Source organism: Lampetra planeri, chromosome 36 (genome assembly GCF_965212315.1).
Source record: "Lampetra planeri chromosome 36, kcLamPlan1.2.h2, whole genome shotgun sequence".
Classification (NCBI taxonomy): Eukaryota; Metazoa; Chordata; class Hyperoartia; order Petromyzontiformes; family Petromyzontidae; genus Lampetra; species Lampetra planeri.
The window spans coordinates 8,533,107-8,552,294 of NC_136142.1; the positions used below are offsets into that span (position 1 = coordinate 8,533,107).

The 19,188-nt window shown below is 57.3% G+C and overlaps 2 protein-coding genes across 2 annotated transcripts; one reads left to right on the forward strand and one right to left on the reverse strand.

Moving 5' to 3' along the window:
* The first annotated feature begins 740 nt into the window (after positions 1-740).
* Positions 741-10,113, forward strand: MMP23B (matrix metallopeptidase 23B). Its single transcript, XM_078611494.1, has 8 exons — positions 741-920; positions 3,676-3,749; positions 4,187-4,323; positions 5,322-5,495; positions 7,241-7,405; positions 8,008-8,118; positions 8,593-8,716; positions 9,560-10,113. The coding sequence occupies exons 1-8, from the start codon at positions 849-851 to the stop codon at positions 9,813-9,815; spliced, it is 1,113 nt and encodes a 370-aa protein (XP_078467620.1). The 5' UTR covers positions 741-848; the 3' UTR covers positions 9,816-10,113.
* Positions 10,114-11,737: 1,624 nt separating this feature from the next.
* Positions 11,738-18,926, reverse strand: PIGP (phosphatidylinositol glycan anchor biosynthesis class P). The gene is made up of 5 exons (XM_078611495.1): positions 18,497-18,926; positions 16,021-16,093; positions 14,673-14,791; positions 13,081-13,179; positions 11,738-12,544 (listed from the first exon to the last, which is right to left on the reverse strand). Exons 1-5 carry the CDS (start codon positions 18,912-18,914, stop codon positions 12,495-12,497), a joined length of 759 nt encoding a protein of 252 aa, XP_078467621.1. The 5' UTR covers positions 18,915-18,926; the 3' UTR covers positions 11,738-12,494.
* Between the last annotated feature and the right edge of the window lie 262 nt (positions 18,927-19,188).

The following is a 19,188-nucleotide window of genomic DNA, read 5'->3' on the forward strand; positions in this document are numbered from 1 at the left end:
ACGTCATCACGCAGAGACAAAGATCCCCCGCGTAGCCTCAGCAGACCGTTGGGGCAAGTGCTGTTAGCGAGTCGCACTGCCGGAACTGCACAGCGAAAGGGGTGGGTGGACAGCACTACGCCCGCTCGCCTTTGTCTCCCCAGTGGCGATGTTTACTGACACACCGCACCAGGTACTCATTTGAGGCTGAGTCGACCTAGGGGAGGGCCCAGGACCGGTTCAGATAATCGTCACCGGTGTTGGTGGCCGTGAACGGGAATCGAACTCGGGGGGCCGAGGTTCGTAGCGCAACGCGCTAAGCACTGCGCCACCGCTCCCTCTAACCCCCCCCACCACTCTCCACCCACCACTCTCCTCCCCCCCCCACCACTCTCCTCCCACCCCCTCCACCACTTCACCCCCACTACTCCCCCCCCACCACCCCCCCCCCACCTCGCCCTTCCTCTGATGCGGCCCATATCGCGTGTTGCCAGCAGTGCGTAGGGCCGGGTGGTGGTGGTTGGTGGTGGTGCACACATCATCACTCGCAACAATGGTGATGGTTGATGGTGGTGGTTGGTGGTGGTGACAGAACGTGAACTCGCGATGCGGATGACGATGACGGCGGTGGCGGTGACGACGGCGGACGGGGCCGCTGAACGCGGCGTGTTGTGAGCTCGGCACGAGGAGCCGGCGCCAGCTCCACGCCGCCTCCCGAGAGAGAGAAGCTCACGAGGGGCTCCCCAGTGACCCCCCCCCCTGCCCCCCCCCCCCTACCTCGCACGCGGCTCGCCCGGCACCACCACAACCCTCGTGGGGGGCCTCGGAGGAGCCGGGCTCGAGCCCCCCACGGCTTGGGGGGTTCCGTCATGGGACTCCGGCGCGTGGCGCTGCTGCTGCTGCCCCTCCTACTCCTCCTCCTCGCGCCGGGACCACTCGTGGTGAGGACATTCCACATTCTCATGGCGAGGCCAGATCGCCTCTAGCGGGGTGGGGACTGCTGGATGTGGCTGATGCCGGTAGCGACAGGGGGTCGACTCTTTGGCTGCCCCCACGTGACTATTTGGCTGCCCCCTCGTGACTCTTTGGCTGCCCCCACGTGACTCTTTGGCTGCCCCCACGTGACTCTTTGGCTGCCCCCACGTGACTCTTTGGCTGCCCCCTTCGTGTTTAAACAATAACAAAGAACACCCCCGTAAAACTTCAACGTATTTGAACGTGAAGATAATTGATTAAATATGGGCAGGGAAATGGGGTCACTGTGGAATGTCTTGCTGGCGACAAAAATGCACAACAGTCAAACTGTGTTGTTAACGCATCGCTAAGAGAGGAAAAGACAATAGACTTAAGCAGAGTCAATCTGTAGTAGTCAGAGTGAATCTATAGCAGGGAGAGTGAATTTATCGTAGGGAGAGTGAATCGATCGTAGGGAAAGTGAATCTATCCTAGGGGGAGTGAATCTATAGTAGTCAGAGTGAATCTATAGCAGGGAAAGTGAGTCTATCATATGGAAAGTAAATCTATCGTAGGGACAGTGAATCTATAGCAGGGGGAGTGAATCTATAGCAGGCAGAGTGAATCTATCCTAGGCAGAGTGGAGGTGTAGGCAGATGCTCCAGTGGCGAGCGGTGCGAGTGGCGAGCGGAGCGAGGGGAGTTCCCGACTCCCTGTCACTCCGCGGTGTTCTACCCCAGCAGCTCCTGGGGTGGGGTGGGGGGGGGTACACGGAACCCTGGGGGGTACGTGGATCCCTGGGGGAAGAACGGGTTGTTGTTTTACCAGTTAAGGGCCTCACTGAGCTATGAAGCGACCTGGGCCACAAATGATAGCTCAACGAAGTGGCTTATCACGTGGATATGTAGAGCGGCAGCCGCACACTCTAAACGCGTGATGTTGTTGAGTCTCAATGTGGAGGGGGAAACCGTAGGGGAGAGAGACACGCAAACTCCAAATACACAGCAGCAGCAGGCGTCAGGGTCGCGATCGAACCCAAGACCTCCTGTACACCAGGCGAGGTAGTAAACATCTCCTAGCCACCGTGATGATGATGATGACAGAGAGACACGCAAACTCCAAATATACCGCAGCAGCAGGCGTCATGGTCGCGATCGAACCCACGACCTCCTGTATACCTGGCGAGGTAGTAAACATCTCCTAGCCACCGTGATGATGAGAAAGAGACACCGCAAACTCCAAATATGAGGCTCCTTTTCAGGATGGTTCTCTGCCAGGTGTTTTAGCATTCAGGGGGGGGGGGGGCGATGCCACTGCTGCAGCTGCTGCTGCTGCTGTTGCTGCTGCTGATCCCAGCTGAGTGATTCACAGGCGCGATTTGTCCACTAGGGGGCGTTGGGGTGCCACCCCACCAAACAGCTGGAGATGATAAATAATTTTTCTAAAAAAAAAAACTTTCTATAAATAGTTTTGTTGTGATAATTGGTTTTTAACTCTTTTATCTGGCAACAAAACTGTTTGCATTGACCACAATACCTGCGGTCGGAATGCAAACAAAAAACACAACTCTGATAATGTATGCACTGTCCTTGAAACTGATTGGTCCACACCCGAGACAGCTTTTCTTAGAGCCTAGTCTCACATGGTGTTGGACCAGATGACGCCAAAAGGCGCACAACTCAAAGACTGCACCATCAGAATATGAGAGCTCGGGTGAAGCATTTACACCATTGGAACCTCATTTGCCAGTAGCAAAATATGATAATAGTTTTTTTACCCTTTTATCTAGCAACAAAACTGAATTTAAAAAGGTGTAAGTTTTGTTGCCAGATAAAAGGGTAAAAACCAATTATCATATTTTACTACTGGCAAAGGAGGTTCCAATGGAGTTTTGTTGTGTTTTGATTTTTGTGTCACGTAAACAGAACATGCCATTTCCATACTAGTAGAGCACTAACCGTTTGTGTGTTGGAGAGTGAACTCATCACAACATTTACAATTCGAGTACTTGGTGACGTTTCGCCGGTAATCGCAACAATAACTACAACCACCACCGCCAGCAGCATCAGCAGCATCAGGCGACAGCCACAGAGTCGTGGACACATCCTCCCTCCTGTTTCAGGGGGGAGAGAGAGGGGCACGCAGACTCCACTCACACCAAGGCCCCCTCCAGAAAAAAAAAATCTAAATTTGAAAACGAATTTCCTGCCATTTCCAGCCTAAAATATTACAAAATTCACTAACACACTGGATGGACTTTGTATTTCTTTTTTACAATAATGTCTCATAGTGTTATTGTATTACATTGCTCTGTTTTTAATGTTTTACCTTTTCTTGTTTCATTGTATGTAATGGCAGAGATTAGGGATTCATAAAGTACAACCATAACCACAATCATATAAACAGAAATCTCTTTTACAGCAATATATTGGCGGGGACATTTTGAGCATATTTGAATATTGGGGGGGTGTGTGTGTGTGTCCTACACAATATATATTATAATTACGGCTTTGACTCACACAGACTCTACTCACACACACAGAGAGAGGGAACGCACGCACACTCCACTCAGAGCGAAAGAGAGGAGTCGTGAGTCGATCCCAGGCCCTTTGTGGCCCCAGCTGCACTGCATCTGGAACTCGGCCACGACTCGAGACCGCCGGGGTCGGTGGGCGCGTCGGTGACTCTGAGCGCCGTCGTTGTTGTTGTTGTTGTCGTTGTTGTCTGTGCGCGAGCGAGCAGCTGGGGGGCCGGGCTCCCCGCTACGCCCTCAACCCCCTGGGCAAGAGGTGGGAGCGAGACAACCTCACCTACAGGTGAGACGACACGGGGGGGGGGGAGTGGGGGATGGCACGGGGGGGGGTGGTGGTGGTGGGGGATGGCACGGGGGGGGGACACGGGGCACGGGGAGGACACGGGGGGGGCACAGGGAGGATACGGGTGAGAGAGACACGGGTGAGACACGGTGGAGACACTGGGGAGACACGGCGAAGACGGGTGAGACACAGATGAGAGACACGGGTGAGAGAGACACTGGGGAGAGAGACAGATGAGAGACACAAATGAGAGACACAGACGAGAGAGACACAGGCGAGAGAGACACACGGGGTGAGAGAGACACGGAATGAGAGAGACACAGACGAGAGAGACACACGGCGAGAGACACACACGGCGAGAGAGACACAGATGAGAGACACAGACGAGAGAGACACACGGGGTGAGAGAGACACGGGAGTGCGTGTCCCCTCCGCAGGATCGACCGCTTCCCGTCGTCGCTGGGCCACGAGGAGACGCGAGCCGCCATCGCGCGCGCCTTCTCCATGTGGAGCCACGTGTCGCCCCTCTCCTTCCACGAGGTGCCCCCCACCAGCCCCGCCGACTTCCGTATAGGTGCGGATACGAGAGAGAGGGGGGGGGATGCGGGAGGCGAGGTACGGGAAAAGTGGATGTGGTTTCGGGGGGTGGGGTGAATATTTGGGGGGGGGGGGGGGAGATACGGGAGAGGGTCGGGGGTGAGTGTGGATAAGGGGGGCGCAGGGATGCGGATGCGAGTGTAGTAGGTTCAATGAGACTTGGACAACGTAGTCGGAGGCACACTTATTTATTAACCGTTTCACTCAACACAGGCCAAGGCATACAACACTCGAAGGGGTATCGGCCCCTTCACCCGTCTAACAGGGAGATCCCACTGTCTCTAACCCGGCTAGCCTACTCCCAGGTCCTCCACTACAGAGCTAGGGGAGGCTAGCTGATCCAGCTCTGGCCAAGCTGGGATCACGGCACCCTGAGTCCCCAGACCGGCTCTTACAAGAGCATCGGCTCTGGGCTCTCGGGGCGACCACGCCGCTGGCTTGCCCTGGTCGGTCCTTAGAAGGACGGCGATCCAGGGGAGTCCCAGGGCCTATCTAGCCGGTCTTCACTCTTCACTGGCTTAAGCTGAACACTCAACCCCGAGCCCTCCGGCTCACCGCCTTGTATAGCAACTCCCCCCCCCCCCGAGGGGTGGGGCCATGGGGGATCACAGCGCCGTTTCAGCCCCCCAGGGCTAAACGGTGCGGACGTGGATGTAAGCATCCTTCCGCGTGCGGGCATCACCACCCCCGGTGTGTTTGTTCGCCCTCCCGTAACACCCCTACACGAGTGATGCTCGCGTGACGACCAAGCGATGTCAGCCTCAGCGACTTCTCCCCCCCCCCCCCCCCAAATTTCGATTTAAAGCTTTCGTGACTGCAGGGATTCATCTTCTTGGTTCTTTCGGTAAAGTCACGTAGAAGGGAAGTAATAAAATAATTGTTTTATTATGTTTAATTTTTATTATTTTATTACTTCCCTTCTACGTGACTTTACCGAAAGAACCAAGAAGATTCCCCCCCCCCCCCACCCCGCAGGGTTCTACAGGCGCGTGCACGAGGGGTGCGCGCGCGCCCCGGCGCTGCTCCACCCGTGCTTCGACGGGCGCGACGGGGAGCTGGCGCACGCCTTCCTGCCTCCGCGCGGGGACGTCCACCTCGACGACGACGAGAGCTGGGTGCTGGGCACCACTCGCTTCAGCTGGACCCGCGGTGGGGCGGGGGGGGGTGGGTGGGTGGGTGGGTGGGTGGGTTTGGGTGTGTGGGTTTGGGTGGGTGGGTTTGGGTGGGTGGGTTTGGGTGGGTGGGTTTGGGTGTGTGGGTTTGGGTGTGTGGGTTTGGGTGGGTGGGTTTGGGTGTATGGGTTTGGGTGGGTGGGTTTGGGTGGGTGGGTTTGGGTGTATGGGTTTGGGTGGGTGGGTTTGGGTGGGTGTGTTTGGGTGTATGGGTTTGGGTGCGTGGGTTTGGGTGCGTGGGTTTGGGTGGGTGGGTTTGGGTGTGTGGGTTTGGGTGGGTGGGTTTGGGTGGGTGGGTTTGGGTGGGTGGGTTTGGGTGTGTGGGTTTGGGTGGGTGGGTTTGGGTGTGTGGGTTTGGGTGTGTGGGTTTGGGTGGGTGGGTTTGGGTGTGTGGGTTTGGGTGGGTGGGTTTGGGTGTGTGGGTTTGGGTGTGTGGGTTTGGGTGTATGGGTTTGGGTGTGTGGGTTTGGGTGGGTGGGTTTGGGTGGGTGGGTTTGGGTGTGTGGGTTTGGGTGGGTGGGTTTGGGTGTGTGGGTTTGGGTGTATGGGTTTGGGTGGGTGGGTTTGGGTGTGTGGGTTTGGGTGGGTGGGTTTGGGTGGGTGGGTTTGGGTGTGTGGGTTTGGGTGGGTGGGTTTGGGTGGGTGGGTTTGGGTGTGTGGGTTTGGGTGTGTGGGTTTGGGTGTATGGGTTTGGGTGGGTGGGTTTGGGTGGGTGGGTTTGGGTGGGTGGGTTTGGGTGTGTGGGTTTGGGTGGGTGGGTTTGGGTGTGTGGGTTTGGGTGTATGGGTTTGGGTGGGTGGGTTTGGGTGTGTGGGTTTGGGTGTGTGGGTTTGGGTGGGTGGGTTTGGGTGGGTGGGTTTGGGTGTGTGGGTTTGGGTGGGTGGGTTTGGGTGTGTGGGTTTGGGTGGGTGGGTTTGGGTGGGTGGGTTTGGGTTGTTGGGTTTGGGATTTGTTGGGTTTGGGATTTGGTGGGTTTGGTGGGTCTGAGATTGAGTGGTTGGGTATTCGGCACGGGTCTATCAGTACCGTGGTACGAGTCAATTCCTGGCACCCCACAGTCGCCGGTGTCCGGACCGTCTGGGTCAGGGGTCAGGGGTCGGTAACCTGCAGCCCCGGAGCCGCGTGCGGCTCGTTAAGGACCATCGTGTCTCTCATAAATAACAAACAGTGCCCAGTCTCGAAATAAATGGCTCGTGTTGTGTTGGTTGCCGACCGCTCGTTTGGATTCTGCCCTCGGAAAAGAGTTGGGGAAGTGGGGGGGAGTTGGTGGGGGCGGGGGGGGGTCGGGGCAGGAATAATTGGTTGTTGTGATGTCGGGGTGTTGTTGAACGACCTGGTGTGTGTATTGTTGTTGTGGTTGTTGTTGTGGTGGTGGTGCTGTAGGCGTGTGGATGAACGACCTGGTGTGTGTATTGTTGTTGTGGTTGTTGTTGTGGTGGTGGTGGTGTAGGCGTGTGGATGAACGACCTGGTGTGTGTATTGTTGTTGTTGTTGTTGTTGTGGTGGTGGTGTAGGCGTGTGGATGAACGACCTGGTGTATATTATTGTTGTTGTGGTTGTGGTGGTGGTTGTGGTGGTGGTGTAGGCGTGTGGATGAACGACCTGGTGTGTGTATTGTTGTTGTGGTTGTTGTTGTTGTGGTGGTGTAGGCGTGTGGATGAACGACCTGGTGTGTGTATTGTTGTTGTGGTTGTTGTTGTTGTTGTGGTGGTGGTGCTGTAGGCGTGTGGATGAACGACCTGGTGCAGGTGGCGGCGCACGAGATTGGCCACGCGCTGGGCCTCATGCACTCGCGCCGCGCCCACGCGCTCATGCACGCCAACGCCACCGCCACGCGCACGCGCAGCCTGGCGCGCGACGACGTGTGGGGCATCCAGAGGCTCTATGGTGCGACACCCGAGTCGTCACCGTCGTCTTCACCACCATTATCATCATTACCGTAGTCATCACCGTTGCCATCATCATCACCATCGTCATCATCACCGTCATCATCATCACCGTTGCCATCATCATCACCATCGTCATCATCACCGTCATCATCATCACCGTTGCCATCATCACCACCGTCATCATCATCACCATCATCACCACCGTCGTCTTCATCACCGTCGTCGTCACCGTCATCATCATCACCGTAGTCATCACCGTCGCCATCATCACCACCGTCATCATCATCGTCGTCATCATCATCGTCATCATCATGGTCATCACCACCATCGTCGTCATCATCATCGTCATCATCATGACCACCGTCATCATCACCACCGTCATCATCATCGTCATCATCATCATCATCACCGTCATCAACACCCATATTACCCTCCTCAGCATCATCGTCGTCGTCCCTCTTATCAACGTCTTCGACTCCCCCCCCCCTCGTGTGCCTCGCCGGCCTTCGTCGGTGCTACTCGCTAACAGCACTTGCCCCAACAGTCTGTTCAGGCTATACGGGGGATCTTTGTCTTTATTTTGTTTTGGCGAACGTGCAGGCTGCCGGGACAAGTCCGGGACGTGCGATCGCTGGGTGCGCCGCGGCCTCTGCTCCTCGCGCCCGCGCCTCTCCATGAGCCGCTGCGCCAGCTCCTGTGACCTCTGCTACGGTGCGTGACCCCCCCCCCACGGGGTCATGGGGGGGTCATGGGGGGTCAGGGGGGGGGTTTCCCCGGGGACTCGGGGTGACGTCCAGGGAAGCAGACGGGACACACAAACCCGCCGCGGTGGGGAACGAGCGCAGTCATTAGGGTTCGTAATTAACAGGGGCGCCACGGTGGCTAGGAGATGTTAACTACCTCGCCTGGTATAGAGGAGGTCGTGGGTTCGGTCCGACCCTGACGCCTGCTGTTGTATATTTGGAGTTTGCGTGTCTCTCTCTCTCATCATCATCACGGTGGCTAGATGTTAGCTACCTCACCTGGTATGCAGAAGGTCGTGGGTTCGGTCTGACCCCGACGCCTGCTATATATTTGGGGTTTGCATGTTCTCCGACGCGCGCCACGTATGACCTCGCGTCACGACGTATGACCTCGCGTCACGACGTACGACCTTGTGTAACCCCGTACGACTGCTGTGTGCAGGGCATGCGCCCCCCTCCGCGACCCCCCGCCCCCGCACGCCCCCCAAGGCCAAGGTGGTGACGCGGGGTCGCATCGTGACCTTTCACTGCGGCAGGCGGAGCTCCCTGCCCGGGGTCACCGTGAGGTATGGAAGAGAGATTCTGGGCACACTTACCATCACCGGCGAGGCTGTGTTGGCGAGATGTTAACTACCTCGCCTGGTATTCAGGAGGTCGTGGGTTCGATCCCTGACCGTAACGCCTGCTGCTGCTGCTGTATATTTGGAGTTTGTGCGTCTCTCTCCCCCCCGTGGTCGCGGTTTTTCCCTCCACATTTAAACTCAACGTCACGCGTTTACAGTATTTGGCTACGATACATTTCCACATGATGAGCCACTTCGTTGAGCTATCATTTGTGGCCCGGTCGCTTATATATGAAAAAAAAAATAGCTATACAGCTCAGTGGGCTTTACCTGGCAAAGAAAAAAATTGCTCATCGTTTTTTTACGTAGCCCGCATTTGCAGTCACCGCATGCCCAAGCAGATTCCGTTTGGCCGGATCCAGGGGTCTAAACGGGCGGGGCACGGGCTAGAGAAGAGATGGAGTGATGTGGTACTGGAGGACGTGGAGCCGAGTGGACTTGCCTATGACTGGTACCAGCGGTGTCAAGATCGGCCTCAGTGGAGGAGGCTCGTGAAGGACGCTACTGGGCAGTTGGAGGCAGTCGCCCTCCAACAACAACGGAGGGCGGAGGAGTGAAACTCCCAACGAGCAGAGTGCTGGGCGGCTAAAATGCAGAAAGTGGCCACAGTGGGGAGCACAGGTGGTGCATGATCCAGTCACCCTCTAAGCATGTTCGTGGCATGTTCACGAGATGTGCTCAGTATGTTCAGTGTTCATGGCGTGTTGCTGGTGTGTTGCTGGCGTGTTCATGGCGTGTTAACGGCGTGTTCCTGGCGTGTTCACTGCGTGTGCGCGCCGCGTGCAGCTGGTACAAGGACGGCGAGTGGCTGGAGGCCTCGGTGCCGGGGCGGCTGACGATGTCGGGTCGCGAGCTGCGCCTCGTCGCCAACGAGGTGAACGAGGGGGAGTACACGTGCACGCTGGCGCGCGGGGCCAGCGAGATGCGCGCCAACGCCTGGCGCATCGTCCTCAAGGACCCCCACGGGGAAGAAGGCGGCGGCGGGGAGACCCCCACCGCTCAAGTCCCGAGGCCAGGGCCCTCGGGGGGCCGAACGCCGTGACGCACGGGGCCCGAGGTCAGGGGGAGCCACTCAGCTCGGGGCCGGAGCGGAAGGGGGGCCGACGGCGACTCACGGAGGCTGCGGCCGCGGCGGAGGCCACGGTCACAGCGGCGCGTTCGCTCAACTTTGGGCCTCGGTCTGAAACGACGACGACGATGACGAGGAGGAGCTTCAGCTTCAGCTGCGTCGCGTGCTGCCCCATCGCGGTTGGCACAGCCCCGTGTATATTACAAATATAGATATTTTTTATTGTGGTTAAGCACACAAGTCCGGTACAACTAGTCGATGATTTCTGGGGGAGGGGACAGAAAAACCGAGGTGGGGGGGGGGGGCGGGGGGGGATTTTCGGCGCTTGGCCGCGTATAGGTGGGGGGAGAGGTTGATTGTTGCCCACTTCCGTAAGTGGAGGGAGCTTTAATATATATAAGGGGGGGGGGGGGGGGGGGTAACGAGCAATCTAAGGGGGCACAGTCGCCTCTTGTAACCCCCAGGGTTTTCCCCACGGCTGGGTGCGGAGAAATCTCCTCCTCCCGCTCCTCCTCCTCCCACTCCTCCTCCTCCTCCCACTCCTCTTCCCACTCCTCCTCCCACTCCTCCTCCCACTCCTCTTCCCACTCCTCTTCCCACTCCTCCTCCCACTCCTCCTCCCACTCCTCTTCCCACTCCTCTTCCCACTCCTCCTCCCACTCCTCCTCCCACTCCTCCTCCCACTCCTCCCACTCCGCACAGCAGCACACCGTGCGGGTGACGTGACCGTACTTCGCCGTGCCGGTCGCAGCCAGATACGGCCAAACGTGGCGTGCGTGGTGGCCACCAACCCCCCCCCCACCCACCCACCCCGCATCACCCCCACTTCCCAATATGTAATTCAAACAAGAATAATAATAATCGATTTAAAGCTTTCGTGACTGCAGGGATTCATCTTCTTGGTTCTTTCGGTAAAGTCACGTAGAAGGGAAACAATAAAATAATAATACAAAATTTCCCTTCTACGTGACTTTACCGAAAGAACCAACAAGAATAATAATAATGTACATTTCATATCGCAGCCTCCACGCAAAGCGCACCTCCACAACGCCGCTGCAGAGCCACCGGGGACCACGCGTGGCTCCGAGCAAGCAGGGGCAGGGGGAGGGGGGCACCACAGAGGAGTGGGAGGCAGCCGGAACCGGGCCAATGAGTGCCCAAGCTCTGTGGTCCTATGCGCGAATAAACAACAACAACAACAACAACAACGTGGGCGGTGCAAGTAGCACATGTTTGAGCGGAGCTGCTGATTGAACAAAGAATCGCACTGCCTTTAATCGGTTTTACCACGACGCAATGTGATCCGTAATCAGGGTTTTTCTTTTCTCTTGGGGTCACATCGCGCGAATATAAATGCGTCGTTAAGCCCGCCGCCACACAACACATTCATATTTGCGCGATCTAACCCCCAAAAAACACAACCCCATTAACACATTCCTGCGGAGGGAGCTGGTAGGAACGTTGGGTTGCTCGGTCAATGGCCAGGGTCAACGGCGGCGTGGTGTATTCCGCAAATATGCCCGACTGTGAGGGCGGGCACAAGCCGGCGTGAGTAGGTTAAACGTTTTATAAGGGCACCACGGGGTGACAAGCCCCTCCCCACCCAGCCCCACCCCTCCCTACCCAGCCCCTCCCCACCCAGCCCCTCCCCACCCTCCCCACCCAGCCCCTCCCCACCCTCCCCACCCAGCCCCTCCCTCCCCACCCTGCCCCTCCCTGCACGACGGACACAATAATCCCCTGTGGGCTGGTGTAACCATCATTATATGCCTCAAATCGGTCGGTTACATGGCAATGAACACGGCAGTTCGGAGTACAATCGATCGCACGCATATCCCACCCTCTCCCCCTCGAGCATCCTCTCCGTTCCACCCCCCCCCACCACCACCGCCACCACCACCACCGCCGCCGCCGCCCCCCCATCATGGCAAAATAGCTGGAGAGCCGCTTCGCACGCAGAGCAGCGAGCTGCTACGTACGCAAACGCAGCAGCAGCAGGCACATAGAGCAGATGACAACACACATTCTTAAATAATCAAAATAAACGGTGATGGGATGAACTGCGTCCATTTCGTTTTTGCACCCCCCGCCCCTCAGTTATTCTCCAACAACAGGTTTCACTCTCGTCACCAAGACATTCCACAGTGACCCATTCCCTGCCACATTCCATCAGTTGCCTTGACGGCTGCCCGCAAGGTGGGCAGCCAAAGAGCCGCAAGGGGGCAGCCAAGGAGTTGCAAGGGGGCAGCCAAGGAGTTGCACGCTAAACGGTCACTGCAACGGCCCCGACGACACCTGCAGTGTGCAGTGACCTGCAGTGTGCAGAGTGAGTGACCTGCAGTGTGCAGAGTGAGTGACCTGCAGGGTGCAGAGCGAGTGACCTGCAGGGTGCAGAGCGAGTGACCTGCAGTGCGGTGTTGGCACTGGATGAGAAGAGCAGGTCACGACCTCCGAGGTGCCGAGCGCACCAGCTGCTCGCTCCGGCAGGAAGGGAAGAAGCGATGGCGACGCGTGGCGGCGGCGGCGGCGTCGGCAGCAGCGCGGGGAACACAACCAACGGCTGCCGGTCGCAGTGGTGACCATTCCTCCTCCTCTTCATCCTCCTCGTCTCGCTGCCGTTCTCCCGCGTCGTGGTGACGAGGCGGGGCGGGCTCAGAGGGGCGCAGACTCCCCCTCATTCCGTGCCGCACCATCAGGAACCCCTGCGGCACAATCACACGTCATCCCCCTATCATCCCCCCGTCATCCCCCACGTCATCATCCACACGTCATCCCCACGCCGTGTGGAGACCGCGTGGACCCCACGCCGACCCCACGCCGACCCCACGCCGACCCCACGCCGACCCCACGCCGACCCCGCCCGGGGATTGCCGCGTCGTGGGTCCTGAGCCGATCGCTGGGAACCTCACCACCCGACCGCGTACTCCACTTCACACTGAACGACATTAGATTTGACCAGGCGAGGCCCACTGAGCTGTAGAGCTCTTCTTCAGAAGCGACCTGCCCATCACAAATGATAGCTCAACGAAGTGGCTCATCATCATTGTGTGTAGGTGCAGCAGGAGGCGGTGGCTGTGTGTGGGTGCAGCAGGAGGCGGTGGCTGTGTGTGGGTGCAGCAGGAGGCGGTGGCTGTGTGTAGGAGCAGCAGGAGGGGGAGGCTGTGTGTAGGTGCAGCAGGAGGCGGTGGCCGTGTGTAGGTGCAGCAGGAGGCTGTGTGTATGTGCAGCAGCGTCTCACCGTAGAGTCTGCGGTTGACGAGTGAGATGTCGAGGTCTCTGAGCAGTGGCACGCCCCCCTCGGGGGCCTCACCCTCCTCCTGTGCCCAGGCGAAGTGGTCTTGGGGGGGGGGGGGGGAGTGAGGGGGGGCACGGCGATCGGAGCATTCAACGGCATGGAACGTGAAAACCAGAACTGGTTTGTAAGTCGCGTGCTGGGACACGCACGATGGTGTGGTACCTGTCACTGTGTGTGACACACGTGGTGGGTGTGCGAGGGGGGTGACACTGATGGTGACACGTACCCGTCACTGTGTGTGACACACGTGGTGGGTGTGTGAGGGGGGGGTGACACTGATGGTGACACGTACCCGTCACTGTGTGTGACACACGTGGTGGGTGTGTGAGGGGGGGGGTGACACTGATGGTGACACGTACCCGTCACTGTGTGTGACACACGTGGTGGGTGTGTGAGGGGGGGGGTGACACTGATGGTGACACGTACCCGTCACTGTGTGTGACACACGTGGTGGGTGTGTCAGGGGGGGGTGACACTGATGGTGACACGTACCCGTCACTGTGTGTGACACACGTGGTGAGTGTGCGAGGGGGTGACAATGATGGTGACACGTACCTGTCACTGTGTGTGACACACGTGGTGGGTGTGCGAGGGGGTGACAATGATGGTGACACGTACCCGTCACTGTGTGTGACACACGTGGTGGGTGTGTGAGGGGGTGACAATGATGGTGACACGTACCCGTCACTGTGTGTGACACACGTGGTGGGTGTGTGAGGGGGTGACACTGATGGTGACACGTACCCGTCACTGTGTGTGACACACGTGGTGAGTGTGCGAGGGGGTGACACTGATGGTGACACGTACCCGTCACTGTGTGTGACACACGTGGTGGGTGTGTGAGGGGGTGACACTGATGGTGACACGTACCCGTCACTGTGTGTGACACGCGTGGTGGGTGTGCGAGGGGGTGACACTGATGGTGACACGTACCCGTCACTGTGTGTGACACGCGTGGTGGGTGTGCGAGGGGGGTGACACTGATGGTGACACGTACACGTCACTGTGTGTGACACACGTGGTGGGTGTGTGAGGGGGGGGGTGACACTGATGGTGACACGTACCCGTCACTGTGTGTGACACACGTGGTGGGTGTCCGAGGGGGGGTGTGACACTGATGGTGACACGTACCCGTCACTGTGTGTGACACACGTTGTGGGTGTGTGAGGGGGGGGGTGACACTGATGGTGACACGTACCCGTCACTGTGTGTGACACACGTGGTGGGTGTGTGAGGGGGGGGTGACACTGATGGTGACACGTACCCGTCACTGTGTGTGACACACGTGGTGGGTGTGTGAGGGGGGGGGTGACACTGATGGTGACACGTACCCGTCACCGTGTGTGTGACACGTGGTGGGTGTGCGAGGGGGGGTGTGACACTGATGGTGACACGTACCCGTCACTGTGTGTGACACACGTGGTGGGTGTGCGAGGGGGGGGGGGGGTGACACTGATGGTGACACGTACCCGTCACCGTGTGTAACACACGGTGGGTGTGCGAGGGGGGGGGGTGACACTGATTGTGACACGTACCCGTCACCGTGTGTATGGAGTCTAGGGGCGCCGTGCTCATGATGTTGAGTCCGTGCAGCACAATCGCCATGAAGCCGACGCACACGATCAGATACAGCGGCACGGCCACCGCCCAGTACCTGATGGCAACACACAAGACAAAGCGTCTCCGTTGTAGCCTGCACAGACCGTAGGGGCAAGTGCCGTCAGCATCTATGAACCCGGCAGGGCACACGAGGTGGTGGTGGGTGGGCGACACCACGCCCGGCCGCCTTTGTCTGTGCGGTGGCGATGTTTACACGCCGCACCAGGTACTCTTTTGAGGCTGAGTCGACCTAGGGGAGGAGGCCCATGACCGGTTCAGATAATCGTCACTGGCGCTGGCCGTGAGCGGGAATCGAACTCGGGCCGCCGGGTTCTTATCGCGGCGTGCTAACCGCTGCACCACCGCTCCCCAAGACAAAGATCCCCCGTGTAGCCTTAACAGACTGCTGGGGCAAGTGCTGTTAGCGAGCACCTATGAAGTCCGGCACGGCGCACGAGGGGGCGGGTGGCCAGCACCAGGCCCGGTCGCCTTTGTCTTCCCAGTGGCGGTGTTTACGCACAACACCAGGATACTCATTTGAGGCTGAGTCGACCTAGGGGAGGAGGCCCATGACCGGTTCAGATAATCGTCACCGGTGTTGGTGGACTTGAGCGGGAATTGAACTTGGGTAGCCAGAGTCTACACTGCTGCTCCGCACACACATCGACACTCTCGACTACTCGTACAGAAACAGACCCAAGATCCCCCTCCTTTGTATAGCCTTGGCGGACTGTTAGAGAAAGTGCTGGTAGGATCGAGGCGATGGAAAAAAAATTAACCCGTAAAAACAAAGTTTTTCACTATAAATCCTTTATATGCGTGGCGGCTAGAGTCCACTCGTCCTCTGGCTTGAGATGGCTGCCACCTATGGGTCAGATGATTGCCTGCCACCATTAAGCAATTGGTAATTAAATATAATTTTTTTTTTCCTAAAAAGTGTAAAGTTATGGAAAAAAATTTTCACGAAAATAAATTGTCACGCACAACGAGTCTGTGTGCAAAACGTCAGCTCGATTGGATCACGGGAAGTGGGTTAAAAAACGACCGAAAGATTTGCACGGTCGTAAGCGCGCAAGAAAGCGCGCAAGTGAACTTAATATAAAGGATTTAAAAAAGAGGGAGGAGAGACTGGGAGATGACGGGAGGAGAGCTGAAGGGAGCTGTGGAGGAGGAGGAGGAGATGAGAGGAAAGGTGAGAGGTGGGAAACGTGGTGGGGAGTTTGAGGTGAGACGAGAGGTGAGCGGAGAGGGGGGTGGGTTGTGAGTGAGGGGAGTGCCACTCACTTCTGAGGGAGGTAGGTGAGCCCCACGGAGTGCAGCCATGCGTCCGGCACCACGGCCCAAACCACGTACACGGCTGTGCGCACGCAACACACGCACCAAATGAAACTAAACGATTTGTTATATTGTATTTTAACCAGGTAAGGCCCACTGAGCTACGTAGCTCTGAAGCGACCTACCCACCACGAACGAGAGCTCACGACGAAGTGGCTCATCATCGTCACATGGCAATTCATCGCAATAGACAAACACTGCGCGACGTTGCTTCACGAACGCGTGACGTTGATTGCAAACGTTGAGGGGGAAAAACTCGGGAGGACCCGGAGGAAAAATCCACGGGGAGAGAGAGAGGCACGCAAACTTCAAATATACAGCAGGTGTCAGTGTCGGGAACGAGCTCACGAATTCCTGTATCCCAGGCGAGGTAGTTAACATCTCCACGGGGAGAGAGAGAGACACGCAAACTCCAAATATACAGCAGCAGGCGTCAGGGTCGGGATCGAGCCCACGGCCTCCTGTACACCAGGCGAGGTAGTTAACATCTCCTAGCCACACAAATAACACGCGCGCACCACATACATCGAGATGCACAAAACGCCAACAGGATGCACGCACATAACACCAGGGCACATTTAGATACACATCAACACGGTGCAAACACATTCCTGCGGAGGGAGCTGGTAGGAACGTTGGGTTGCTCGGTCAATGGCCAGGGTCAACGGCGGCGTGGTGTATTCCGCAAATATGCCCGAATGTGAGGGCGGGCACAAGCCGGCGAGAGTAGGTTAAACGTTGAGTTTTATAAGGGCATCACGGGGTGACCAGCTCCTCCCCACCCAGCCCCACCCTCCCCACCCAGCCCCTTCCCACCCTCCCCACCCAGCCCCTCCCCACCCTCCCCTCCCCACCCAGCCCCTCCCCACCCTCCCCTCCCCAGCCAGCCCCTCCCTCCCCACCTAGCCCCTCCCTGCACGACGGACACAATAATCCCCTGTGGGCTGGTGTAACCAGGAGGTTCCTACCAGTATAAAACAACACACCACACTCAAGCAACACTCAACTAACTATAATAGAGAATGATCCCCCGTGTAGCCTTACAAGACTGTAGGGGCAAGTGCTGTTAGCGAGTAGCAGCACCTGTGAAGGCCGGTACGGCACACGAGGGGGTGGGTGGCCAGCACCACGCCCGGCCGCCTTTGTCTCTCCAGTGGAGATTGCTTACACACCACACCAGGTACTCATTTGAGGCCGAGTCAACTTGGGAGAGTCCCAAGACCGGTTCAGATAATCGTCACCGGGGTTGTTGGCCGTGAACTCGCACCAACAGCTACAGCTATACACAGCTACACACAGCTACAGCTACACACAGCTACAGCTACACACAGTTACACACAACTACAGCTACACACAGCTACAGCTACACACAGTTACAGCTACACACACACAGCTACACACAGCTACAGCTACACACAGCGACAGCTACACACAGCTACACACGCTACAGCTACACACAGCTACAGCTACACACACACAGCTACACACAGCTACACACAGCGACAGCTACACACAGCTACACACGCTACAGCTACACACAGCTACAGCTACACACAGCTACAGCTACACACAGTTACACACAACTACAGCTACACACAGCTACAGCTACACACAGTTACACACAACTACAGCTACACACAGCTACAGCTACACACAGTTACACACAGCTACAGCTACACACAGTTACACACAACTACAGCTACACACAGCTACAGCTACACACAGTTACACACAGCTACAGCTACACACAGCTACAGCTACACACAGTTACACACAACTACAGCTACACACAACTACAGCTACACACAACTACAGCTACACACAGCTACAGCTACACACAGCTACATACAGCTACAGCTACACACAACTACAGCTACACACAGCTACAGCTACACACAGCTACATACAGCTACAGCTACACACAACTACAGCTACAGCTACACACAGCTACACACAACTACAGCTACACACAGCTACACACTGCTACACACTGCTACACACAGCTACAGCTACACACAGCTACAGCTACACACAGCTACAGCTACACACAGATACAAACAGCTACACACAACTACAGCTACACACAGCTACAGCTACACACAGCTACACACACACAGCTACATCTACACACAGCTACAGCTACACACAGCTACATCTACACACAGCTACAGCTACACACAGCTACAGCTACACACGCTACAGCTACACACAACTACACACCGCTACAGCTACACACAGCTGCAGCTACACACAGCAACACACAGCTGCAGCTACACACAGCTACAGCTACACACAGCTCCACACATCTGCAGCTCCACACAGCTGCAACTACACACAGCTACACACACAACGGCAGTGGTCGCCCTGGAGACAAGACAACACAGAATGTGAGCAGAGAGCTCCTCAAAAGCTTCACGGAACGCACCGAACGCCACGATGGAGCCCAGGAAGATCACGAAGCCGTGGATCGCTCGCTCGGGCAGCGGCGCCGGCGACTTCTCCGTGGTCCCCGACATTGGACGCTGCGCGGCCCTTCGGCGGCGGCGGGGTGAGGAAGGGGGGAGTCCGGCCGCCAAACTAGGAAACGAGGGGGGCTTCGTCTCGGGCCTAGTCGCGCTGGCCGGGTTTCCGGGCTCTCCTGCGGCGTCGTTTGGCCGCCTGTGGCCGGGGGCTGGTGGCGAGGTGCGGGTCGTGGGTGAGTGGGGCGAGCCCGGGGTGTAGGGGGGGCTGTGGCAGGCTGTGGCAGGCTGTGTGCGGGCTGTGAGATCGGCAGCGAGGCGCTCTGAGGGCCACAGCGAGACGGCGAGCGGGCGGTCGCGGTGGGCGACGAGACGCGATCTCATTGGACGAGAGGTGGGAGCCAATCCCACTGCGCGGGGATCGAGCGTTGCCCCCTCGCTACTAAAACTGTTTAAACTTTTTGTATCTTTGAAATATTCTTGGTTCTTTCGGTAAAGTCACGTAGAAGTGAAATAATAAAATAATACAAATATAAAACAATACAAATTCTCACGACGTTTCGACTGCAACACAAGCAATCATCATCACATTTTCTTGCTGTGGATTTCACACCTGATGATGGTTGCTTGTGTTGCAGTCGAAACGTCGTGATAATTT